This window comes from Misgurnus anguillicaudatus, chromosome 21 (assembly GCF_027580225.2).
Source record: "Misgurnus anguillicaudatus chromosome 21, ASM2758022v2, whole genome shotgun sequence".
Classification (NCBI taxonomy): domain Eukaryota; kingdom Metazoa; phylum Chordata; class Actinopteri; order Cypriniformes; family Cobitidae; genus Misgurnus; species Misgurnus anguillicaudatus.
The window spans coordinates 26,331,659-26,358,923 of record NC_073357.2 but is presented as its reverse complement, the minus strand read 5'-3'; the positions used below and the strand labels follow the sequence as shown (position 1 = coordinate 26,358,923).

The 27,265-nt window shown below is 38.1% G+C and overlaps 1 protein-coding gene across 8 annotated transcripts in view; it reads left to right on the top strand.

Moving 5' to 3' along the window:
* LOC129440115 (phosphatidylinositol-binding clathrin assembly protein) overlaps positions 1–26,938 on the top strand; it is a 73,731-nt gene extending 46,793 nt beyond the window's left edge. For 3 of the 8 annotated variants that reach the window (XM_055199241.2, XM_055199220.2, XM_055199226.2), the window contains 10 exons: positions 3,789–3,922; positions 4,094–4,191; positions 7,582–7,692; positions 8,638–8,769; positions 9,067–9,097; positions 9,182–9,332; positions 10,087–10,110; positions 19,864–19,920; positions 20,011–20,127; positions 24,047–26,938. In XM_055199241.2, the coding sequence (XP_055055216.2) occupies positions 3,789–3,922; positions 4,094–4,191; positions 7,582–7,692; positions 8,638–8,769; positions 9,067–9,097; positions 9,182–9,332; positions 10,087–10,110; positions 19,864–19,920; positions 20,011–20,127; positions 24,047–24,061 (870 nt within the window). In that variant the 3' untranslated portion in view covers positions 24,062–26,938. The remainder of the gene's footprint in view (positions 1–3,788; positions 3,923–4,093; positions 4,192–7,581; positions 7,693–8,637; positions 8,770–9,066; positions 9,098–9,181; positions 9,333–10,086; positions 10,111–19,863; positions 19,921–20,010; positions 20,128–24,046) is intronic. The other 5 variants (XM_055199258.2, XM_055199275.2, XM_055199233.2 and 2 more) reach the window with 3 other exon arrangements.
* The last annotated feature ends 327 nt before the right edge of the window (positions 26,939–27,265 follow it).

The following is a 27,265-nucleotide window of genomic DNA, read 5'->3' as shown; positions in this document are numbered from 1 at the left end:
ACATTTGAACCAACCATCTGTTGCCGATTCAGCTTAAAGTGTGTGCAGAAAGTGCCATTTTGTTCCTGTTTTTCATTGTCCACTCGAATAAGGCAAATTTCTGTAGATTGTAGAAATGTTTGTTGGAACCGGTAGATTTGGAGCTACTGTTTTGGGAACACCGTGTCCTACACACACAAATGTGTGTGAGGTGTGTGTTTACTTTATACGCCCTTGTGCTTTAATGATTAGCCTCCAGCAGCAAGTGGTCAACAAGGTTAATCAAACTCCATTGTCCCCATTGGGAGGTACTGTCTCATACATTGCGGGACGCACATACACAAACAGGTCGAATGACAGGGAAGTCAGCTGGTCTGCAATGTGTCCCCAGATGCTCCATATCGTAATAGTTTAAACATTCAGAACAATTTCAAAGTCCGACATAAAAGTATTTACACAGTTTGTGCTGAGATTAGTTTGCGTGAAATTAAACTGCTTATTGTTTTCTGAAGAGACATACACAGAGTTGTGGGGAGATGAGGCTTTGTCTTTCTCGGCTACTGTTTTTTTCCTTCTGTTTCTTAACATTTCAAAGGGTGTTTTGAAACGCATTTAACTCAGTAACGGCTACACATTCCATGTCGCAACCCATTTCCCTTCTTGTTTTAGGAAGTTTTTTGCTGAAGCTACAATTTAAAGTCCTTTGTGCACACAATTTTGTGCACAGTGTAGCACTTTTAACTGTAAACAAACCAGAAAAACACATTATTTTGAAAAAATGTATTAATTCTGTAAAGTGAATACTATCATGCTGTCCATACACGATATACAGTTTTCTTGCTGTTTTATATTTTTTGGATTTGGTTTTCTACATGACATCATCAAAAATAATGTAAAGAACATTGTGTGAAAATATAATCTTGACTGAGTGCGGCAATGTCAAAGATTGAGATTAATGTGAAATCAATGATTGAAATCAAACTTTGGATGCTTCTAATCTCAAAAATAGATTGAGACTTTAGCTTTGGTTTTACAGACAGGGTCACAATTTGTCAATACCCACCGCTGCAGCTCGTGGACAAACTTGTTCATTTTTGCAGATATCCTGGCCTTATTAGCACAGATTACTTTAAATTTTCAGTATTATATGCATAAGCAGGCTCATGATGTCATGGGCAGTGTAAGGAAGACTGAATATTGGCACCAAAGGGATCTGCTTTCTAATACAATGTAGCCAGACCTTCAGACTGACATCTGATACTGTGTCCTTACCAGACGCGATGCGATTCCAGCGATGTGCAATTTGTCTGTCCATACCAAAACCAAAAAAGGGTCATGGTGTGACACAGTCACTTAGAAAACACAGCTAATCAGAACAGTTTTGCTCTGTTTGCGGTTTGTTCAGGTTTTTGCTCTCACGCCCTACTGAAAAATCCAGCTAAGACCAGCATAAGCTGGTGAGCTGGTTTTAGCTGGTTTTGCTGGTGTAGGAAGCTGGTTTTGCTGGTGTAGCAAGCTGGTCTATGTGTGTTTTGGTCACATTTTAAGCTGGACTTAGCTGGTGAGGCTGGAATACCAGCTGGCCCACCAGCATGACCAGCGTTAGTCAGGCTGGGAGGACCAGCGTAAACCACCTTAAACCAGCTAAAACCAGCTCCCAGCTTATGCTGGTTTTAGCTGGATTCTTCAGTAGGGCGCATTGCAGCTGAGATGCGCACACAGATAGACTCCATCCCAATTCGAAGGCGACGTCCTCCAAAGGCCATATTTGAAGGCCACTGACATTACATCGGTGCGACGAAGGCTGTCCAAATTCGGAGGCTTTTTTAAAAACCTCCAGAATGCATCTTTTGTTTCCTGTGAAATAAAGGATCCATCAGATGGATCCCTCACAGCCTTGGATATCTCAAGATTGCATGTCTGTGACATCTGGGTATTTTAAAATAAACATTCTTAACTGTAGTTAAATAAATATTAATATTTAACGTCACTGTTTTACACGGAAAGTTCAGAGTACCCCAAATTTTTGTAAAAAGTGATTACATAAAATTTTTAATATTTTAATCAAAAATTTTAAGTAAAGAAAATTAAAAAAAAATCAGTTAACCCAAACTTAAAATTTTACATTTCATTTTGTTTAATATTTAAGTACGCTATACATAAATCTACTGTTTGTTTTAAGGACTGTTTATCATGTATTTTTTGTATACTGTACTTAAAACTTTTTTTACCATTTTAATTTTTGTTCACAAGTCACAGTAAAAGATCATGTGACTCATGAAAATTTAAGACCAGTGAAAGTGTTAAAACGCCAACATTAATTGATGTTAAACACTATTGAGTCTTTCTCTTTACTGAAAACCACATAAAATATAACTTATTTTCGAAAAATGCTCTCGTATTGCAGGCTCATGCAAAGCATGCCGGGAACTGGAACATTCTCAACCAATAGTGTTGATTTAACTTTAAACTGAAGCAAATTTGCAGTGCTAGACTCTTTCATAGCTTACCTGGCAAATCGAACTCATCACAACCACAAAAAGTTTGTAATTATTTGCAATGTTTGTTACAGTAAGGCTGTGGTATTGAAATGATTTCGTTTGGAAGTAATACATAAAATTTTTACGTTTTTTGACTCATTTTATTTGAGTTTGTGGAACTTAAAATGGTAAACTCGTTGAAAACACACAAAACTTTTAAGTTGAATTAACTTTTTTCACAGGTTTGAGTTTAGTTCACTTGTTTTAAATGAGTAGATTGTACCGTTCGGGTTTCAATAATGTGAATTAATATTATTGCTGCAATACTGTGCATGTTGCGTTTTACTTTTAGTATATTTTTAAGGTTGGTATATTTGATATACTTTTGGGTAGTGTAATCTGCATCAACACATCATATTCTCTAAAATAAAATAAAAAAATCTGGCTCCATATTTATTTAGTAAAGGTCTCAAACGTTTCTGCTGTTGTGTCCTGCCGACAGACACGGTGGGCGGGAACAGCAGGTGACGCAACTCGCTCTGTAGGCTAGACTGTCTCATTTCACTTCGCTTTGTGGACTTTGGAGGCTGCATCCTTTAAACACAGAGTCCCGCCTTCAAAATCCAGCCTTCGAATTGGGATGCACCTACCCATAAACAGACACATCCCTTTGCTTTTTATGGCTTTCCTTTTGCAACTTGAGGCATTTGTTATATATTTCTGCTTTTAAACATCTATAATCAGTCTCTCCTCATCCATGTTTGATGATTAATATTCATAATGCGCAAAACTTTCATTGAATGAGATCTCTGCCTGTCAGCCGCGTTGTCGCAGAAATAGAAATGTTCCGGTATCTCATTGTAGCTTGTTAGGGCAAAAAAATTTACACAGAAAAGATACCTTTTATTGCCCATCGTAGTATCGTGTCGCATCTAGTTAGGACACAGTGTGTTCTGAATGCCATCAATTTTATCAACAGCCCTGCATGCAGGTTTTGGTACACAAGTCTTCGTGTTCTTTAATAGCGTTGGTTTCGGCTGGCCCAGTAAGGTTATGGTCTGATCTAGTCTGTACTCTTTTTGTCAGGGGAAGGGTGTCTCAAGGGAGGCTCTCTGGAGAAAAGCGAAAAGCTCACGCTTCTCTCAAATCATCAATCTCTTCCACAGCCGAACACAAACACACTGGTGGCAGATCTCAGCCGTAGCAGACTGACACTCAGCTGCCTAAGTGGCTGTAATCTGTCTGATTTCACAGCCAAACAGTATTCTGATGAATTCATGTGTGTTTTCAGTTCTTTATAGATGGTTTTGTTGTGTTTTATTTGTATAGGACCAGCGTCTAAAGGAGATTGGTATGCACACCCCCTCTGCCTCCCCCAGCACACATTCTATGGGCAGTGCCAACAACCATACCACAGGCATGGACCTATTTGCCAACAACACAAGCCCAATGTCAACTAACAGGTTAATACTATCGAAACATACTAGACAGTATATAGCTTATATTATATTATATTAGATGCCATGTTTTAAAACTTTGATCTTCATAGAAAAATTTAAACCTGCACAGAAACAATGTTTATTTGTTGTTGAATTTGTAAAGCCTGTACCGAACTCTTTATTTCTGTTGTACAGCATGCCAAACCTCAACAGCGACCTGTTTGACCTCCAGCCTGCCTTCGTCCCTGCCGTGCAGAGCACTCCTATCACCACCAACAGCAGTGCCTGGGGAGGTACGTCCCACTTCATTCATACACTTACACACTGCCGAGATCAGCTTCCTCTTATACATCACCACTTTAAATTTAGTTTCCAAAAAATCATTAGAGCAGATCAATCCTTTGTTAACTGTAAATGTTTATTCAATTATTCGTTCATTCATTTGTTCCTTCGTACTGTACATTGCCTTTGTTGTAAATCCTAGTTTCCATAGGCCGTGCACCAAATGCCACCCTTAGCGAATCCACAGTTTGGTGACTGTAGTAGAGTAGGAGTTATGGCGCTTTTCCATTGCATAGTACCCCACGGGTCAGGTCAGATCACTTCACTTTAGCTTGGTTAGCTTTTCCATCGAGTTTAGTAACACTTTGGAGCTGGAGGGAGAGTAGGCGGGTCTTTATATTTGCGCTGCCTACTGCTGTGACATCATACAAATGAGAGCGTCATTGTACATTCCCATACATTCATTTATTTCTCAGTCCGCCACAAAATCAAAATTGTCCACCATAAATAAATGTTTGCACATCGCATTTATCACTACTTCTGTCTCACATGAGTTTCTGGACAAAAACCCGTGGCGTAAGTCGACGCGCTTTGCTGAGCTTCATTTAAGTTATATGCGGACGAGCGTGTTGCGAATGTGCCACCACAAACTGCAAGTCTGGAAAAAACTGTTACCATGGGTTCACACCAGCCGCGTTTGAGGCGTCAAATTCGCGTCTAGTTTGCCGCTTGAACATTTTGCGTTTACTCGCTTCATTTGCGCGTGAAAGCCGCGCGTGAAATAGTCATCGAGACATTCACGCGGAAATTTGTGTCATGGGAGGGGCTTCTGCGACTCTGCTAGCTTCCTGTAATCACGTCACTACTAGAGCAAGCTCCTGATTGTTTAACGCGGTGCGTTTTTCCGCCAAAGTTCAAATATTTTAACTCGCGCGTTATTTTAACAACGCTCGATTCGCGCCATCTGCGCGAACTACACGCGTGAATGAGGTGGAATCATATCTACCGTGCAGGGCTAAATGCCTCATTCGCTCTGCGAGACCTCCAGTCAACGCGACTTAACATTGAAATAACTTGTGCTTGACATCTCTACCGTGGCTGGTGTGAACACAGCATTGTGGTGATCCTGATTCTCAACCTGTGAATGTTATTGGTAGTGACGATTCTCTCAGACCAATCAGTGATCTACAGTGTTTTCGCATCACGTTTTGGTATCAGCTCGGCTCGCTTGGAACCCCAACCGAGGTGGTACTTAAAGTATCGGGTACTACGTACTGCACCCAGTGGAAAAGCCCCCAAAAGTAAGCTGACCCGACCCAAACCATGGGGTACTATGCAATGGACGTGCTCCATTATAAATCACTTGTGAGCAACCTTCTGAAACATAAAATTACAATTCGGAAAATCTTAGAGTCTTGTGAATCTCAGGAACGAGAGCCGCTAAACGCCACCTCCGTCAAAAATAAGATAATGATTGTAACCAATGCTCTTGACACGTACTATATGTTCATCAAATGCTTTCGCGTCAAATCCACTTAATCCAACACTCAGGCCATTCAGAAATACAGGGTTTTAGGCAGAATCCATTATCAAGAATCTGATAAAAAATGCATCTGAAATTTTCACAGGCAATACAGAAAAGTAGGCCATAAGTTTGCACTTAAAGAGCGTCATTTGGCACAAGACCATACGTGCTTATGATTCCCACAACTCGCTAGATTTGTAGGCAACCAAGGTTTTTTCATGCTAATATTTTGTGTACCCATCCCTCCTGTCCTGTAAACTTTAGGACATTGTTTTCTGTATATTCGAAAGCGTGACCGAATTGTGTGCGGGTCCGCCAGGGGATTATCGCTGTGGCTGTAAGCAGCGCTGTTCATATTCAGCACTTCAGCACATCTGCCGGGGTGTGAATTAAGGTCACAAGGTGCAGAGTGTAGACATACTGCCAGACTCTTAACTATTCCAGAATTTGTAGGTCACAGTGTGCATTCGGCGTGTGCGCTTTACAGCTAGTGGGCAGGTGCGCTGAGGGCACCATCTTAAGCCGGCCGGCCTCACAATGAGACTCAGATCTGCAGGGACCCACATATGCTACTAACAGCACAAAGTCACGATAATGCAGACAGACAGAAAAACGGCGAAGGGAACAACTGCTGAGCAAAGAGCCACGGGCACAAATTTAAGCTGTTTGTTATTTACAATTGGAGCCGTATGATTATGGTAGGGGTGTTTTGAATTATCAGTTGCTGAAAAAAAGTCTCTCATGATTGATAATCTTGCCCAAGCTATTATTTCAACTTCTCAGTGTTTTTCCAGAGCTCAATTGCTGTCTCTCACAGTACTCAAGGACACTTAACAAAAAAATATATAAATATTTATGACATTTCTAACTATTAACCAATTCATGTCAAGCATTGAATGTATTACAAATATTAAGAAGTACATTAAAAATTACTGTGCATTGTTGGGCTGCCTAAAAACATGGTTTGGAGGGCTGTTTATAATAATATTATGTACAGTATGGTTTTAAAGGGGACATATGATGAAAATCTGACTTTTTTCATGTTTAAGTGCTATAAGTGGGTCCCCAGTGCTTCTATCAACTTAGAAAATGTGAAAAAGATCAACCCAGTAACTTAGTTTTGGTAAACCAATCTCTGCAAGCATGGGAAAAAATAGATCATTGAAATTTGCCTCCCCTTGTGATGTCAGAAGGGGATAATACTGCCCCTTAATCTGCACTATCCAACCACGGCACTGCCATTTAGTGCATAGATCAGCTCATTTGCATTTAAAAGGACACCCCCAGAAACGGCACATTTTTGCTTACACAAACAAAGTGGTAATTTGAAGGTGTTATAATAAATAATCTATATGGTATTTTAAGCTAAAACTTCACATATGCACTCTGGGGACACCAACGATTTATTTGACGTCTTGTGAAATGTCCCCTTTAAGCTAATAATGCTGTATCAGTATTTTTAAAGTAGGAATTTAGTTGTATAGGAGAATTTTGGTGATGACCACCATTCAGAGAAGGTATGAGGGATGGCAACAACATATACAGTACTGTAGCATAAGGTCAATGGACAACAATGTACCAATTTTCAAAGAAGAAATAAAGTTTTTATTTAATATGCAGTTTTTGGATTTGCTGTAACTGGTGACTGATACGGCATGATAGATCTTGTATTAAAGATCTCATTATAGTCTCTGTCGTGACGAAATTCTTAAAGGAAGCATTAAAGGGGTTTTACAATAATAATATTATTATTATTCATACGGTTTTACAGACAATTTTGATGTTAGTGCAGCACTTTTCTTCATCTTGTGTGTCCAAATGTGTGTGTGACATTTCTTTTGTCTTTGCATGTTGTATGTGTGTGTGTTACTGTCAGGTCTAGAGAGCAGCACTCTTCACCCCATGACTTTCATTCCCACCATGAATGTAGATTTTGATGCAGTTTTTGGGACTAAAACATCTGATAGTGACGTGAAGCCTTCAGCTGGTAAAACATTTCATCAGTGTGATGATTAATAACAGCGCTTATTAATATTTTAAGGTTTTGCAGCTGCGCTTAAAAACTAAGCAACCTCCACTTCAAAATGAAACTCTTCTGCTGGTTTTGCTGCTGTGTGGCGAATGTGTTTACGGCTGGCACAAACTGCAGGCATTCGGTTTTGGAGAATTGGGAATATTTTCTTCGCTCACTCACTTACTCCGTGGCTGTGGAAAACCTGTTATCATCCTTTCATTCATCCACTGTGTATGTGTGTGTGTTACTGGTGGCTGTATGCTGACTGGCGTTGTTTTCTATCTGTTAAACGCCTCTCATTACACACCTTATCTGAACTGAGAACAGACATACACACACTTCTACGCTTCTACTTACAAATATTATCTTTTCCTGCCGCTTTTACTTACCTCTCTTTTCTATTGTCTAACCTTATTGCTGCCCATTCTGCTCTCTTCACTGGATTGTGATGGCTGATCTGATCCGATGTGGTGAGTGTACTCATTTTTTATCTCAGACCTTCTTTATTCCTGCTGGCGAAGCAGGAAGAGGAACTGTATAAATATGGCATGTGTCAGCAGACTTCCTCTCGCTCTCCGTTAGCCTTCTCTCTAATTAACGAAACCTCCTTTTTCGGTTCATGTCGACTGTAATGGGCCCAAAACATGAACCGATGAGGAGAAGCAGGACTCCCTACAGTATTCTTCTCTCAGATCTTGGAGTGCTTCCTATCGCCCTGACCTCGTGTCTGGCTGTGGATCTCACTCACAAGGGCTCGCCCCTGCTGATCACTGATCATTATAAACATCAGCAGGAACCCAGCATGCTTCCTTCGGCTTGTCTCGCTCCTGCCTTTGTGCTTCTTTTTAAGGCTGCGACATGAATATGGTCTCACTAACACTAACACTTGACCGTGTTGATTTTTGTCTTTGCTCGCAGGTTATGATGCATTAGGAGACTTGTTGAAACCTACAATGACGGTTCACAGTCAGGCTCCTGTAATGCCTCATCATACAGGTGGGAAACTGCTGGCCAGTGACCTGGACTCCTCTCTGGCCAATCTCGTAGGCAGTGAGTCTCTCTCTATATCTCTCCCAGCTTTATTGCTTTCTTTATTTACTTGATCACAAGTCCCTGACCTTCAAATTGCATTTGTGCTACTCTACTGAGCACAAATTCGGCAGCACCATATGGAGCTAGGTGCGTTCGTGCGTGTGTGCGTGTAAGCTGGACAGAGATGAATTAAACCCAGCTTAAGGGAGATGAATTGGTCTCTGATGCCTTCTGTGATGTATGTCTTCCAGTATTACGCTGATGTGAGTCTGTGTTATAACAGTCTCTCTCTCTCTATCTCTCTTTCTCTCTCAGACCTGCAGTTTGGGGGAATACCAGGCACAAAGTAAGGAGTCTAAATAAACTCTTTAGATTATAGAAACCTGTCTAGTATCTGTCTCCACCGTCATGTGTGCTGTTGTATATGCAGGTCTGATATGCAGTGGACTCAGCCCGGAGAGAAGAAGTTAACCGGTGGCACTAACTGGCAGTCGAAGACGATGAGCAGCACCACTGCCTGGAGCCCCGCCCCCATGCCACCTGCCGCCATGCCACCTGCTGCCATGCCCGTGCCACACATGGTGAGCATGCACGCACATGCAAAATATACCCATACTGCATATGTGATCAGTCCCACACACACAATATTATATACGCTGCTTACACAATTTTATTACGTGGCTTCTTTGGGATGTTTGATTCTTAATGGTAGATGGTAGCATTGTGTGGTTTTTGTGTTAATGTAATCGACTATTCCTGCATGGCTTTGTGCATGTGGCTCTGTGATATATTTCAAATAAATAATGTTTAGTCAGCAGATCATTATTGCAAAATGAAATCCTCCAGGGTGAAGCTTTCAGTTTTGTTTCGTGACAGGAATTTGCTGTTATTTACAGACCTTTTCGCACATGTTAACTTCACACAATGTAGATGCATAAACCAAAATTCAAACCAGATGTACACATTTCATGCACTAGTACTCAGAGTCAATATCAACATATGGTTTGTAAACTCTTTCAGGAAATAGCAGCGTGAGTGTGTGTTTACTTCCTGTGATATTGACCCGGCTGGACAGGTTAACTGTTAGTGTTTAGTGATGAGTTTTGACTGTTCACATGTGTTTAAAGGCTTCAGACTGTATTGGACTGCTGAACTACATGAGCTGAGAGCGTGAATGAGTGAATGACTAACCTTGGATGTATCTCTCTCTGTCTTTCCACCTCTTCTGTGGTCGGCATCTATCTGCCCTGTTTCTTCTCTTGTCTCATGTCTTCACTCTATTTCTGTCTCACTGTTTCTGTCTCTCCGTCTTTTCTCTCGTGCTTAACCCAGCAGACTGGAATGTTCTATACTGGTTATGTAAGTACCTCCTATAACTGACAGTTATCTGTTAAAGTGCTCAGAGCATCACAGGGGATTGATTCTTGTTTCCTTATCTTTTACTTTTTGTCTTGATTTCTTTCTTAACCTTGATTTTATTCTTAACCTGAATTAGGTTCTTAGGGGGCGTGCACACCAATGCTTTTATGCCCACGGCGGCATATGTATTCAATTGTTTCCAATGGAAGTGCAGCGTTTTTCAAAAAAGCTAGCAGCTAGCATTTTTTCTCTGCGCTGAAAGACGGTGAACGTGATTTCACCAAGTAGGATGTGATCCTGGATCAACATTTTCATTACTATTCAACTAGTAAGATTGCAGGATTAGGGTGTATGTTAGATTTAGTTTTAGGATTTGGTTAGGGGCTTTTAAAAAATACCCCTCAAACTATTATTTCACACTAATTTGAGGGTTTAAAATGGTTAGGGTTTGAGTTAAGGTTAAGTTGGGGTATCTTTGATTAAAACTCCAGGATCACATCTTACTTGGTGAAATCACGGCGACCCTGAAGGACAGCGCTAGGCGTTTTTTCTGCACTGAGCGCCGAGAGTTGAAAAATATCCAAACTTTGGGTGAAAAGCTCAGCTCATCAATGTCAGTTCTCACGGCCGTCCAATCACAGTGGAGGAGGGATCGGACAAATATCACAACAACCAACCGGCGCATTGGCTGATAAACAAAGCAGAAGTAGCACCGCAACCAAAACCATTAGCTGCAAGCTGTCAGTCGCGTCCGCCGGGTGTTTCAGCCACGTAAAAATGCTTTAGTGTGTCCCTTAGTGTGGTCAAGATGAAATCACAGATGGGAATCCGTTTTGATTTTAAGCAACTAGCGTCTGAAAATTAATCAAATTCTGTTAAACCATAAAAATTAAATGCAAAAACATTTTTGTAAACCAATATACAATAATTAGTGCAGTCATTTAAAAAATAATAAACTAATAAACTGAAAATGAACTGAAGTGAAGTAACAGCAGAAAATCTAGTCTTTGTGTTTGTGTGAAGACATCCTACCCTAAGAGCAAGCCTGATCTCACGAGAAATCTCATAATAAAAACTTACAAATTGCCATGAGATAGCGTTGAATGGACCCAGATAGTTTTATTAGTATGTCAACAGACTAGGGATGCACCGGATTCGGATTCGTTCGAATACTGAGCTTTTTGACAGGGTTCGGGTTCGGCCGAATCCTAGATTTTTTTTCCACCGAACCAAACCCTAGGCTTGCGCTACGCTGGTCGACGTCACGCGGCCGTTGATTACACACATCGGGTGCTGACGTGGAGATGAGTTTTTTTCTTTCGGTGAGCCTTAGGGGCTGGACACACCAAAACTTTTAAACGCGGCTGAAAACGCCTTGAGGACGCCGAATGCCAGCTGTTTTTCACCCGAGCGCTTGGTAGCTGTGATGCTTCAGCTGTGAGCCGGTAGGTTGCTGTGGTAATGTCCCGCCCCTCCTCCACTATAATTGGACAGTCGTGTGAAAACTGACATTGACGAGCGGAGCTTCTCACTCAAAGCTGAATATTTTTGAACTCTCAGCGCTGAGCGTGGAAAAAACCAGAGCGCCGGTTTTCAGGGCGGAAAAAACCCTCTAGCTGCTTGCTTATTGGAAAAACGAGTGTGTCGCAACGCATCGCTTTCATTATGTATAAGCTTATGGTAATTGTCAAAATAGTTTTTCCAACTTGTCATCCTGGCATAATGTTGCCTATCCTTTTTTTTACAGTTAAAATTAAATATAATGAAAAATACACTGCTGTGGACGTTGTTTACTTCATTAATGTGTTTTACTGTATTAATGGAATAAGGATGCGAGTAGGATTCGGTATTCGGAAAAATTATTATTAGTATAGCTCTGTCTGTTGTAAGGATGCACCGAATCCAGATTTTTTGGGTTCGGCCGAATACCAAATCCACTGTTTAAGATTCGGCCGAACCCAAAAAATCTGGATTCGGTGCATCCTTACAACAGACAGAGCTATACTAATAATAATTTTTCCGATGTGAATTGTAAAAAAAAATGCGAAACAAACGAAACCCCGCCTCTAAGCCCAACGTCACGGGCAAAACCGAATTGTACAAAAATGTACAAATTTGGTTATACGAATTAGCCACCTCTTAAAAAACATACGAACTGACAAGAAATAGCCTTGAATGGGCACAGAAAGTTTTATTAATTTTTTTTAAGCACTTTGGAGCATTTCTCAAATCATTTTTAAAATTTGCTAAATAATGCATGCATTTTTTTTTCAGAATAATTCGTACAAACTGCACAATATCATGGATATCTTGCAAAAGCCTTCGTTCACACTGCAGGCTGAAACGACCCAATTCTGATTTTTTTGCCCCTATGCGACCTGTATCTGATCTTTTAATGACAGTCTGAACGACACAGATCCGATCTTTTCAAATGTGACCCAGGCCACTTGGGTATGTGGTCCTGAACCCGATACGTATCCGATCTTTTGAAATGCGTCCTCCGTCTGAACGGCCAGGCCACATGTATCCGACCCATACGTCATAATTCTGTGTTGAAGTAGGCTGAAACAAACAACAACCATGGCGGACATTGCTAACACTGCTCCACAAAACGCCATGGCCAAAAACCTTGCTCTCCTTCTTCTTTTTATTTTTTTTAAAACGAGAAGATTGTAGGTGTGACCCCGAATAGTCGAAGATTCAATGCATCGATAGGAGAAGCCTGATTCGACTACAAATCTCACAGTCGTATCGTCGCAGATGTGTTATGAAATAGGGATCATTCAATTTTGGCCTTATGGGTGCACACGTTATCTGATTTCACATATAACAGCTTTCTCCCACTATATTAATATACAGCATATTATTATAATGCTGCAAATAATATGTGAAGTAGCAGCTTTCAATAAATATTTTTAAAATGCGTTAATAAATCCAACAACCCCTGTGACCGGGCTACACGTCCATAAGAGGTTTCTATGTTAATAAACCATTGCCTCTTTGTTTCTACATTAAAAGACAAAGCTGGCAATTCTGGTTATACTTTCGTTCTTTTAATAATTTCTTTACTTTTTTATTTTATTTATAAATCACTCTGGGTTATCTGATTTATCTATTTGGCATGTGTTTTGTTTCCGTGCACTTGAGGCATTTTGCACATTTGTTCTGCACTTTGTTACTTCTGACTTTATTTTATTAAAAAAATGGTATTTATCATAAACGTAAATTCTGATCTAATTTAAGTCTGTAAATTTTGGATTGCTTTTCGTTGTATCGATGTTGCGCTATTGCGTGCTGGCAATGCTTGCGCATGCAATTTAGCCGAACGGGCTAATTGCTCTGCGTCTCATATTTAGAAGTTCATCAAACTAAACATACAAACACGGATGTTTTTCGACGGGTATAAGTTTTTAAAATGTTAAATGTATTTAAACAGAGGTAAGCCGTTTCTTTAAATTTCGGTGCTGAAACGGAAAATATCTGCTATGCGTAGTGTCTATAAAATCATGAATTTCAGTGTTTTTCTTGTTATAAATTAACGTTTAATGATTTGTATATAAAGCTTCGTTTTTATTATTTACAGTAACGATCACAAAGTATTTGTCATTTCTCATTTGTTGTTTTTTTTTGTCATGACTGCTTTGACGTACTAAATCTCCAAATTAAATAAAAAACACTAAATTGTAGCCGGAGTTTCCAAGGCAGGATCCCCTTTGTTATTGGGGAGATTTTTTGCACAATTTATATATTACTTATGAATATTTTAGGAAATTATTTTTGACACACGATTTTGGATTTTAATTTCATTACTGTCTGTGCATCTCCGTGGCCTCATCCGAGCGCACTTTCTCCGCCTTGCGTCTTTTGAAGATACGGGCATCAGCACCATGACCCAGAATAGACTCACACACCTTTGGCTAATGCATGCCCACACAGAAATTCTGAACTCCCTGGGCATTCGTCCCCTAGCTCATGAGAGACTTTGGACTTTATTATACAACCGGCGCGATGGTAGTGTCTTTTGTTAGAGTAAAGGGCGCGTTGATAATATGCGCATACAGTATTAACGGAATGACAACGCGGGTTTGCTTTTCACATACATGGATGCGAAGCAGCACAAAAACGCTTTTTAATATGAAAAATTAAAGGATTAAAATGTAAAAGATTATTATTGAGTCTCTTGGACATAAATGGGGACTGATTATGAGACGTTAGAAGGCGCAAAGAGCTGCTTCATCTGTAGCTAAGTAAATAAATGCTTTTCTTTAAACAAATGCATCTATTTTTAAATGTTTTTAAATGCTACCCCACAAATTTATTGTATATAATCTGGGGATTTGGTGAGATGAGAACTCATCTCTTGTTTGTAACAAATAGTATTTTTAGAGTACAAACCTTATATAAAGCCTAATATATTCTAAAAATGTAATTATACACTATGTATATCTTTATAAAAGTATACAATATCAGAACTAAAACCATTATTATTTTTTTCAATTTATGAATTATTTATAAGTTTAAAAAAGACAGTAATAGTACTATTTAGTAAAAAAAGATCTTACGATCTTACGAAAGTACAATATGTTCGTCCGCATGGACATTGAAAATTGTAAAGTTTAATTAATATTATATGTTGTTATAATATTATATGTTGTATGTAAATATGTTGTATGTATGTGGGTCAAAGACGAAAATGGGGTTTAAAGCATAAAAAAAATAAAAGTGTAAAAGAGCTTTAAATTTAGTCTTTTTCACATACATTAGAATATGTCCTGTTTAACTTTATGTTTTTCTGAGCAAAAAATAATTACTACCATACATTTTTACTGGGATTTTACAGAAGACACCAACTAAAATGTCATTCAGTGTAACAATATTTTTATGCAAAAAAATATTATCAGACATTTTTAGAAAAACTATTATTTGATGACACATTACAAGACTCTATTTATAGATCACAGTGCAGACACCAAATACTAACTATTTGTCATTTTAAAGCATTTTACATTGCCAATATCCTTTAAACCATTAGTTTTTACCCATTTGTCAGCAAGAAGTTTTTGTAAGGAAGTGAAAATCAATTCAAATCAAATAAAATTTTTGTAGGATCACACATTATTTTACATATTTTAATAAGTACAGCTCAGAATAAGTATATTGTTTCATTTCTACATAAATATATCTGTTACACAGAATGACAATGGTTTGTTACACTGAATGACATTTTTGACAAAAATAGTTTCATTGTTTCCATTATTGCAATTATTTGAATATTATTCTGTATAATTTTATTCCTAAACAAATCACAGAAGTAGATGCTGAAATTAATAATCATTTTATTCCACAATACATATCATATTCGTAAAAATTAACTGAACAGGTGGTAATACTGTATAATAAGATCCAGAACTGCCCTTATACGTTTAGCTTCTGCCCTGCGTTTACTTTGATTTTCCCGCCATTGCTTTCGCCTCTTCTCAGCTGCAGCATCTGATAAATTCCTGATTGACAGGTGATCAGGATTTGCAGCCAAGGCAGCTTGCTTTCTTCTCTGGTTGCTGAAATACAGATTCCATGTAATTATTGACATAAAATTATTGACATAGATCTATATAAAACGTGTTATTAATTAAAAATACTTTCTGTTTGGCAACATAAATGACATGTTATCAGGATTTGTATTATGGGCGGAGAATCCCCTCAGTGGCCTCTCTTAAAGGGATAGTTCACCCAAAAATGAAAATTCTGTTATCATTTACTCACTCTCGTGTTGTTTCAAACCCGCATAAATGGAAGGAAGATATTTTGAGAAATGTTTGTAACCAAACCTTTTGTGGACCCCATACTGTGATAATAAAAATAATACTATGGAAGTAAATGGGGTCCACGAACGGTTTGGTTGCAAACATTGCTCAAAATATCTTCCTTTGTGTTTATCAGAACAAAAAAATTCATGCGGGTTTTTACCAACATGAGAGTGAGTGAATGATGACCAAGTTTTCATTTTTGGGTGAACTATCCCTTTAACTTGTGGTATAGGTAGGGTGGAGTCTCTATCTAAAAACAGCAGTAAACTATTATTCTGTAGGGCTAGGCTTGGACACAAATTTCACGATTTGATTCAATTTCAAATCAATTTGATATTGATTAACATCATCTGAAAACAGCATAGACTGAAAGATTGATTATTGGGATTTACAAATCACTATTGTTTCTTCAAAATTAGAATTGATTAAAATCGAGAAATCTATCTTTTTAAACCCAGCCCTATTATTTTTACATTGCACTCCTCAATACCTTTCTTGTCTCCTTGCTAAATGCATTGCCCTAGCTACTGGGTCTGCATTAACTTTCTGCCAGTGCCTAGAAACTTTTTGTTTGTGGGCATCTAAAAGAAATCAGTACCAAAACGACAAAAATGCATTAAAACATTAATATTGATAAAGTTTGATATATTTTTTTTGTGCTAAACATCCCTCATTTATCTGAAATAGAAATAAAATGCTAAAAATGTTATCTAAACAGTGACACTATCATTCAGTGTAATGGATGACACTGTGGTGTAACATACAATTTGCATTACACCGAATGACAAAACATTACCCTGAATGACGAAACTTTTACTTAAGCTAATATTAGTAGTTAACAACTAGATACCTATATCAAACAGTGAACTTGACCAGAAAGGTTTATCATCATTATTCACAACATCTACTTTTTTTTCAAAAAAATCTAACAATAAAAGTGTTTTTTTGCATTTCACTGAATGACAGTCATTTTTGTAACTCAAGATACCACACTATGAAAAGGTGAAATTATCAAATAATTAAGGGCAATAAACTTACCTTGCTGAATCACCACATGGTCTTCAGGGGGTCTTTTGATGATGTCACAGACTGCTTGATGAGTATTGTTTGTGTATTTAATTTCAAAATGGCTTCCTGATCCCATTACACCGAATGACCTCTGACAAACTGCATATTCGGGACAAAAGTCCCCTAGTTGTTTCAATATTTAACGAAAAAAATAACACATAGTCCTATTAATATAAAACAGCCAACACTTATGTGAACATGCCAAGGAAGCAATTTTTTTTTTAACATGGTATTTTATACGTTTATTTAAAAATGTATTAGTAAAATCATAGTCCGGACCATTACGCTGAATGACGATTTTACACTTTGGAGCATTATTAAACTCATATTTGGTCATTGTATTTTCACAAAAGTTATTTGAAACATAAAAGTAGACATTTTACTTGCATTTTATATGTTTTTTTTTTGTATGTAAAATCACTTTTGTAAATTATTTTTGATGCGGACACCAAAATGGTGACGTCTCGTCTTTGACCCATGTATATCTGAAGTTGTAAGAAAGTAATTTCCCCTGGGATTATTAAAAGTATTTCTGTTTCTGATTAATAGCGCATATATTTATCTGATAACTGATAATGTCTGTGTGTTTCAGACCCTGGCTGTGTGCACTGAAGTGTATATGACAATAAAGTAGTGAAACTCAATGTATTTATTTTTTAAATGTATTTTAAATAGGCCTATAGGCTCTCATAGGTTTTTTGTTAAAAAAAATAATTCACAGCACCCCCTGTTCAAAATGACCTCCAGCAGCCCTGGACTACACTGTTGTTGACATCCATGTTTAACGTTAGTTAACAAGTGACGTCATTGACCATTGAGTACTCTTCTGCGCATGCGGGTCACTTCTGGGTCATTTCACGTTCACACAGGAGATCACAAAAGGTCGCATTTAATTGGAAATGTGAACGGCCTTGCAAAAAAATCACATTTTTTCAAAAAATCGGAATTGAACATTAAGCCCTGCAGTATGAACGTAGCCATAGTTCATCTCTCAAAAGTATTTTTTTGTCAGTGAACATGTCAGTGCCATCAAAATGACATATGTGTCATTCAAGACAGTCAAAAGGTTTAGCCATGTTGTGAATATACCAAGTGTACACAATTGTATGTGTCAGTATTTTCTGGACGAATTTAATTTTTTTTTACCTTTTCTATGTAAACAAATTACACACATTGTGATATTGAAAAAAATCTTATTTTTAGTACAAATAAAAAAGTATACAATTAGAAAGGGTTACTGTACAGTGTAAGAATTGTCTAATTTCCTGTCACTCAAATTTTCAAGATTCACTTGACAAGTAAAAAACAAAACAAAAAAAACTATGGAAAACATGCTAACAGTAACAGATTATAACACAAAGGTCAACAATTTTGCATGACATGACTTGTACGATGAACTAATTCCTAATTGTTTTGAGGTGTAAGACTATTCAACAGAAACCAGTATAATGTATTTTGATGAAAATAAGCAAATGAAAGTGTAGGAAACAGCAGACAGTTGTACATAATCATCTGCATGCTTGTACCAAAGCATTTGCAATTTGTCCAAAATAAAGAGAATTTGCTTTTATGTTGTGCACAACGGACTTGATAATGTGCAGGTTGAACAAAGTAATAAGAAATGCTCCAAAGCGACTGAGAAAAACTGTAGCATAAGAACAGACAGAGCAATACTCATTCTGTTATAATAAACTTTTGTGAAATATGGATTTAATACTGAGCCATGGTCAATGTTGCTCATTTGCTGTATCTACAAGCTTTCAGCTATAAGCTACTACTACTTTTCACTGTGCTGTATACACACAGGAACAATAAGCTACCAAAGTTGTCACTGGGGCGATAACCTTTTTAAAAAGTACACTTTTGTACCTAAAAGAATACATACTGGTACCTCAAAGGTACATATATGTACCAAAATGGTACATATTAGGATCTTGTTTAAAGGTACCATCCTAGTTTTTTTTTGACAGTGCATGCTATAAAAGCGAAACACGATGCCCTACACAGTCAGGAACAAAATCACACTTGGTTTTATTAATGAGCAAATAAATAAGAAAATGTATAAAAATGCTAAAATATATAACAAAAACGATCAATATATATCAAAAATTTACATATTCTTAAACAAAAACTGAATTGTACCATTAATATCATTGTTTAAACAAACAAATTCTTGCGGTAATAACTGTGTAGCAGTAAATACGGCCATAACTATTTTTACTTGAGCTTGTTTGCCACAGTATGTGACATGGCAGAAATTTATGCTTCCGGGAAACATCTGCAGTTTAAAAAGTGTGAAACTGTAGGGATGATTTTTTTATTCTAGTGTTAAGAATTCATGCTGATGGTAAATAGGCCTTTACACTTTTCCCATACTGCTGAATGAGTGAAGAAAATGCCTGATAAATGCAAAAAGTGTCATGTGTTAATTGTGACATATGGATGTTTGTTCAGTCTCTCGAGCCCTTTCTGTAGCAGTTGGTGTATTTTATTTTGACTTGCAAACCAGCCATGTGCACATGCTTATGTTTAGGGGCTGCAGTTTATTTATTAGATATGGTACAAGATTAATGATACATGCTAAATGCCACCAGATAAATATCAATGCATTTTCTCTTGGAAATAAGATGTCAAACATATCCTGAATGTGAGAAAGTTAATGTCTTTCTGTAACATGTATTTTTATTAGTGGGGGGGCTATGAATTTTTATTAATATTTGTGCTCCAGAAGTGAAGTTTTGATTTAAGATTAACAGTTTAAATAGTAGTGTTTAAATAATCGTGTTATGGGCACAGAGAAGTTTAATTTGTACCTCACAATACAGTGGCGTTTGATCAATGAGTGTCAGTGTTTAACAGGTTTTTTCTTTCTCTGCAGGCTCCTGCTCCCATGGCGTTTCCCATGACAACACCTCAAGTGCCTGTGTATGGAATAGTGAGTATGACTAAAATGGCTGAAGACGCGTCTGGTGCAGAAAAGCTTTAAAACAATTATTAACACATTTGTGTGAACGTCTGGTTTTAGGTTCCTCCTCAGCTGGGACAGATGGGAGGGGTTCCACTGATGACCCAACAGCCCATGTTATACAACCAGACAGTTCTCAGACCCACTAACCCCTTCACCCCCATCCCAGGAGCCCAGGTACACACACACATACACAACAGTTAATCCCCTTATTATTCATACTGTTCATACAGGGAACACAAAAAATGCACATTCCAATACACTCCGAGTAGCCCCATTTGCAGAATGAATAAATGTAGATGCAATGTAAATCAATGTTTTAATTGAACTAACAGTGGACCACCTGTGTCCATGTGTGTGTGCTGTTTTTCAAAACAGCATGCTTAAATGTAACATTAAAGGAAAATTCAATATTTGACAATGAATGTGAATGTGTTAGAATTTAGCCCAGCTTCATTCATTCCTTATGCAGGGCTTAAAGTTTTCCGGATCTCTGGCGTGCAGATGCGAATTAAAAAAAAGAAAAAATATATTAATATCAGTTCGAGTTCACACGTTCGTCTACCAGTAGTATGAGATGAACACATCTTTTACTCTCAACCAAACTAACAAACTAGCCAATCAGAAGTAAAATGGGGTGGGTCTTTAAAAAGTGTGGTTGAGATCCAGCTGCAGATGCTGAGCGGAGACCGGAGATGTCATGTAGCAAGAAGTAAACGTAGTCCGCAGGATGGAAAGAGAGTTTATAATGCACAGGAAAGATATGACCTAATTGATAATGGACTTAAATCAGTGACGCTGGGCATAAATAGAAGAAATAAGGCAGAGACATGCAGCATTTTAGTAGTAGCTGGTGTAAATAAGAGAAGCAGGTGCTTGCATTTCAAACGCTGTCTCGCAATATCAGTATGAAGTTGCGTTTCTGTCAAAACATTTTGCTTGCATAATAATATTCTGTAGTCACATGCGATAGCGCATCCATGTGAACCAAATCCGACTTCATCCTGACGAACACATGCATTCGCTGATGGTTCGCGAATCTGGTTTGCGTGTGTGTGTTAACACATGCGATTACAGAATAATATAATGACAAACACACACACATTCGTGAAATGCATAGCTCTTGACTGTTATGCTTTGCCAAAAGAACAATGCAAAAGACAAATGCTCTTGACTAAATTCCTGTGTCTGGAGGGTCACAACATTATTTAAATGATGTAACTTTAATATTACAGTATCCATTTCAAATGTAGGGTGTAAAGGTTGCTTGGTGTTCAGTAATCAATAATAAATCTGTATTAAATGCCACCACTTATTATTCTATAAACATTAAACATGTTTTGACCAATGGCGAATCTCATTTGTGTGCCCTATTATTTCCATACATATATGCAACCAATGATTTTTAAGAACATAAAATTCCTCATAGATCTGTCACTTATTTTTACTCTCAAACTGCACCACATTGATGTATTTACCTTTAAATGCACAAAGTGACTAAATTTGTTCAGTCTGGTCATGGTTTACTTTGTGGCATATAATAAAAGATGACCAAAAAGTTTTAACAACATTTTTTTGTTTGCGCCATATTTTAGTGAGTATTCTTTTTTTACATTGCTGTCTCAAATAGCCCATCATAACCTGTAGTTTGAGCCTGTCAGGTGCTAATGGCAATGGCAGATACATTACTAGTTAGTTTCAACAATGTTTTTAACAACATTAAAGCTCAGGATTTTTTTGCTTTAACCCCTGCTTATGCTAGATTCACACCAAACATGGTAGAGGTGTCAAAAACTTGCTATTCGCACGTAGTTGGATGCTTAAACATTTTGAGTTTACTAGCTTCATTCGTGCATGAAAGCCGTGCATGAAATTTTACTAATTTGAGTCATTCACGCAGAAATGTGCATCATGGGAGGGGCTTCTGTGACTCTGCTCGTTTCCTGTAATCACGTCACTAATAGAGCAAGCTCCTGATTGGTTAACGAGGCCCGATGTTCCACCAAAGTTCAGATTTTTCAACTCGCGCGTTTCCCATGGCAACGCTCAATTTGCTTTATTCGCGAACTTGTGCTTGACACCTCTACCGCGGCAGATGTGAACGGAGCATTAGGATCCAAACAGGAATGAGTTTAGAAGCCAACAAACACTTCCATGTTTTCCCTATTTAAAGACTGTTACATGAGTAGTTACATGAGTAAGTATGGTTGCACAAAATTAAACATGCCGATTTTTTAAGCAGTTAAAAATGAGAACTATATGTATGGCGGAAGAGCACTTTGCAGCACTTCGACCTCTGGCGCAATAATATTGACGGAAGTTTAAGCGAGAGGGGGAGTAGTCAGGAGTGATGATGTTGCTGCACGCCGAGGTCGAAGTGCTGCAAACGAGGTGCTCTTCCAATATACAATAAAATAGTTCTCGTTTTTGTCCGCTTAGAAGTTGCCAGGTTTTATTTTGTGCCACCAGACTTTAAATAGGGAAAACATGGAGGTGTTTGGTGGCTTCAAAGTTCATTCCTTTTTGGATCCTAAGGAATGAATGGGGCTAGGCTAAATGCTAACACATTCGTGACGCGCTGTACAAAGATTAAAGTGCACACATTGAAAAAATATAAGTATGTATTAATTCGTCTAAGTTGAGGTAAGAACATAGTAAAATATTGAAAAACGGTGGTGTTTTCCTTTAAAACCCGGCACACAGCTTGTAGTCTGAAATAAAATTTCATACAAACACATCTCTCCTCCTGTGGCCAACAAATGCAATTGTTTAGCCCACCATTGATTTTGCACTATTTCAAGATGTTCTTCTGTGTCTTTACGGTACTTTTATAAAAAGTGGAAATAACATTTTTGCAAATATCAAATGAAAAACGGATTCAATTAAAGGAATATTCCATTTTCTTAAAAGAAAAATCCAGATAATTTACTCACCACCATGTCATCCAAAATGTTGATGTCTTTCTTTGTTCAGTCGAGAAGAAATTATGTTTTTTGAGGAAAACATTGCAGGATTTTTCTTATTTTAATGGACTTCAATAGACACCAACAATTAACACTTAACTCAACACGTAACAGTTTTTTTCAACGGAGTTTCAAAGGACTATAAACAATCCCAAACGAGGCATAAGGGTCTTATCTAGCGAAACGAGTGTCATTTTTGACAAGAAAAATAACAAATATCCACTTTTAAAGCACAACTTCTCGTCTAGGTCCGGTCCAGCGCAACCTAACGTAAATGCGTAGTGACGTAGGGAGGTCACGTGTTACATATATAAAACGCACATTTGCGGACCATTTTTAAACAATAAACTGACACAAAGACATTAATTAGTATCAGTTGACATACAACAACATAGGAACGCTCCTCTTTCTCCACACTTGTAAACACTGGGGTGGAGTTTCGTGTTCGTCTTCTGTGACCTCTTGATGTCATGACGTATTGCGTGGGGTCGCGCTGGCGCATCACGACTGGATCTAGACGAGAAGTTGTGCTTTAAAAGTGTATATTTGTTATTTTTATTGTCAAAAATGACAATCGTTTCGGTAGATAAGACCCTTATGTCTCGTTTGGGATTGTTTATAGTCCTTTGAAACTCCGTTGAAAAAAACTGTTACGTGTTAAGTGTTAATTGTTGGTGTCTATTAATGTCCATTAAAATGAGAAAAATCCTGACCTCGACTGAACAAAGAAAGACATCAACATTTTGGATGACATGGTGGTGAGTAAATTATCTGGATTTTTCTTTTAAGAAAATGGAATATTCCTTTAAAGTCATTTGCACTGGAAGTGACATTTGCACTATGAAGTGCATTGGTGACAAAAAAATAAGCATACATTCTAAAAACAAATGGTGCTAAATAGCACTAAAAGTGCTTCACTGGCTCGTAATCATAGGGGAACCATTTTAAGTGCCATATAGAACCTAAGTAGCACCATATTGTGCTATATAGAACCATATCTGGTGCTATAGTGGTGCTATATCACCCCCGGATGGTTCTTCATAGGTGCTATATAGCGCAAATGCATATATTTGGCGCAAATGCATTTGCTGTGAGATTTGACGCTGTTTTTTTTTTACTGTATGTCTGTGCAGATGCAGTTCATGTAGTAGCACTTCAGCAGATGGCTGAAGAAGAGGATCCAACTACCACCAAATGAAAGGAGGGAGAGGCAGACAAACAGAGAGGGAGAGAGAGCAAATGGAGAGGAATGTGTTTGCATCAACAATGCTTTACCTCATTGTCTGAAATGGCTCACCCAACACACAAACACACACACAGGTCTCACTATATTAGTGAGGGCATCTCATAGATTCCCACCGCTATCATATCAGGCTCACGGCAACCCCTCCCCTACCTCTAAAACTCACACAAACCCGTGAACAACATCAGATTAATAAAAACACGATTCGGCTGATTTCTAAGCATTTTTCACTACTGAGCACTTTGTTGTTTTTAAAATTAGCCCTTGAAGGTATCTAAACCTGTATACAGCCAGACTAAATGACAGTGTGTTTTATTATTCATCTCTAGAGTGTCATTTCTTTCCTAGGGCACTGCTTCTTCCATAGATTTTATTGCGAATCTTAAATTACCTTGTACAGAAAATTCTTGTTTTACTCGACAATTAGTATGAATTGGATCTGAAGCCCAGCACTTACTGTCAATGCTTTCTTGTGCTGATGAAAAATGCCTTAAAGGGTAGATGTTTCTAGATTATAGATGTCACACATGTTTATTAGCACAATGCTTCTCATTTTAAAAACAAGGAACGGATTTGATCCCCTAAGCACTTCACACGCGCATTTATGTGTAACAGAAATTTAATGAGCTGGTCTCTGAAACGTTAATAGTATATCAACAAATGACACGTCTTTATTTACATTCAGTTTAAATGGTCAAATCTGTGTTTATATCAGGTTGGGGTTGCTGCTTCAGACACGGCGGTATTATGCAAACACCGCTGTTGCGTCAGTCTGGATGTGTTACTTGAGCCACATAAAGAGCCTCTCTCCCTCACCTCCCACCTTGTTGTGTCACCCCAGGACACTGATAAACATATCAGTTCCTTGTCAGCTGTGTGAGACCCCGCCCACGTCTGCAACCCACCCAGGGAAATGAGTAAAATGATAACGTTAGTTGAGAGGGCGAATAAACATATTCTGTTTCTGATTAGGAGTTTGTTTTAAAGCTTTGTTTTTCGAGAATTACACGAATTCAGTCTGTTGCACATTTGCCAAATGATGAAATTTGTGGTTTGAGTTGTAACTACAGTAGCAAATGGACATCCTCACAGTAGCGAATTTAACACACATATCAGTGTTTGCCAACTTTTGAACCAAAATGAATCGCTAAAGTCTGGAGTTTTTGTTAACAGGGTTTATTTTTGCTTGTGCAGCCAAAGTGTTTAAGTCCTTTAACCCTTTATAGAGCGGATTTTCATGCCAGCCTTCATCCCATAATTCCTACTGTATTTCTTGCGTACCACATGCAGTGATGTAGGCTTGTATTCTGCATAGATTGGCAGTATGATGACGTCTGCCAGTGATTAAGTGTTTATTTTTTTACTTTTTTTTCAAAGGGCAAAGTGTGGAGATGTAGTTGCTGACCGTTGTGCGTGGCCAGGGAAGATGTTACAGCCCCAGTTAGATTATATTTTTGTGCATTCAACATTGTGACCAACAACATATATGATCATAAGCTGAACTTTTTTTGACAGAATAGCGCAGCTTACGTTTACTGATGTAGCTTGGCCATCCTTCAGTCACACAGGTTTAATTCGGATTTAACCCAACGTGTGTCGTACACGTATAGGAGAGTGGAAAAATTGTGAGCCTTTAGGGAGGGTGAAAGATCTCGAGACATGTTAGGGTGCTATCATGAGCCAGGGTTTCCATGGTAATCTCCAGTTTCAATTCCTTGCGGTCTTAAAAATCCCTGTGTTTTGGCACAGGTCGTTGAGCACATGTTTTCCACATTTTTTGACTCGAAACGTTATTCAGACTTCTGCCCTTCCTGTGGTGTAGCCTACACTGTTTCTTTCTTTGATAACCACTTACTTGCGTTTGCGTTCACGTTACTTTGCTAACTTCTAAATGTTAGATTATGGTTCACCACTTGCATGGGTTGACTGTGTTCACTTTATCATCATTTATGGCACCCTCCACGTGTACCACTGCTCAGCGTAGAGATGTCCGCCTCTCTCCCTCCCTCTAGTGGTTGTTGTTCGTTTAACCCACAACATGCGTCATCTTTCATGCCAGGATGTGTTAGTTTAATTGGAGTTTAACGTGATGCGATTGTGCGCGCAAAGCAAATACGATATCGGAGTGTCTCAGACTCTACTGCTTATTTCTTCATATTTCCAGACCACTTAGACTGATTTTACACGTCTAGGCTGGACTCATTAGCCGTCCCGCAGTGCTCAGCTCAGCAGAATCGATGTGTCAGCTTGTGGCGCACGTCCTGGACATCCGGTGGGGATTGTCTGTGTAATAAGTTGGTATCCAGGGTCCCTTTCATCTTAGCGTTGTCGGGAGCAGCTCGACTTCTCCGACTTTATTAACATGCATGCTTTGTTTTTAGATCCAGATTGTGTTTTTCCTTTAGGGTAGACCGTTTGTCCGCTGAATCGTGTGTTGTGCGCTTGTATGTCTAGCAACACATTTTTATTCGTATCTTTTTTTTTGTTACGGAAATTATATTTAGACATTTGTATTCAATAAGGCTTTGTAATCCCCGTGTATCAGCCCGGGGTTTCAAGGCTGCTGTTTTTGCCCATTTATCATCCAATGCCAAAAAGGAGAACGCCAACCTCCGCGTTTATGCTGATTTCACCACCACCTGTACATTTTTGTATTTATTTATGCAGACCATAATGATTTTATGCAAAATAACATGCAGAAATCTTGGGATTGTTTAACTTGTATTTTCTTTCATCGTCTTTCATTTTGTCTGATATAAATAAAGTCCTTTTTCATTCTTAAGTTGTTGGTCATTTTTATGTTTTTTATTTTTTATTTATTGTTGTTCACCATTCAGTTTCATTCATCTTATCTTTTTGGAGGGATAGTTCACCCAAAAATGAAATTTCTGTCATCGTTTGCTAGCTCTCATGTTGTTACAAACCTAAACAGGGCTCCAGACTAACTTTTTTCACTAGGAGCACAGTGGCCCCCAACTGAAAATTTTAGGGGGGCAACCAGAAAATTTAGGGGCACACACCGTAAATCAACATGCTAACCATATATTCAAATTTCTACTAAGTAATACACTGTATTACTAATAAATACTTTGATGATAGATGCAGAAAA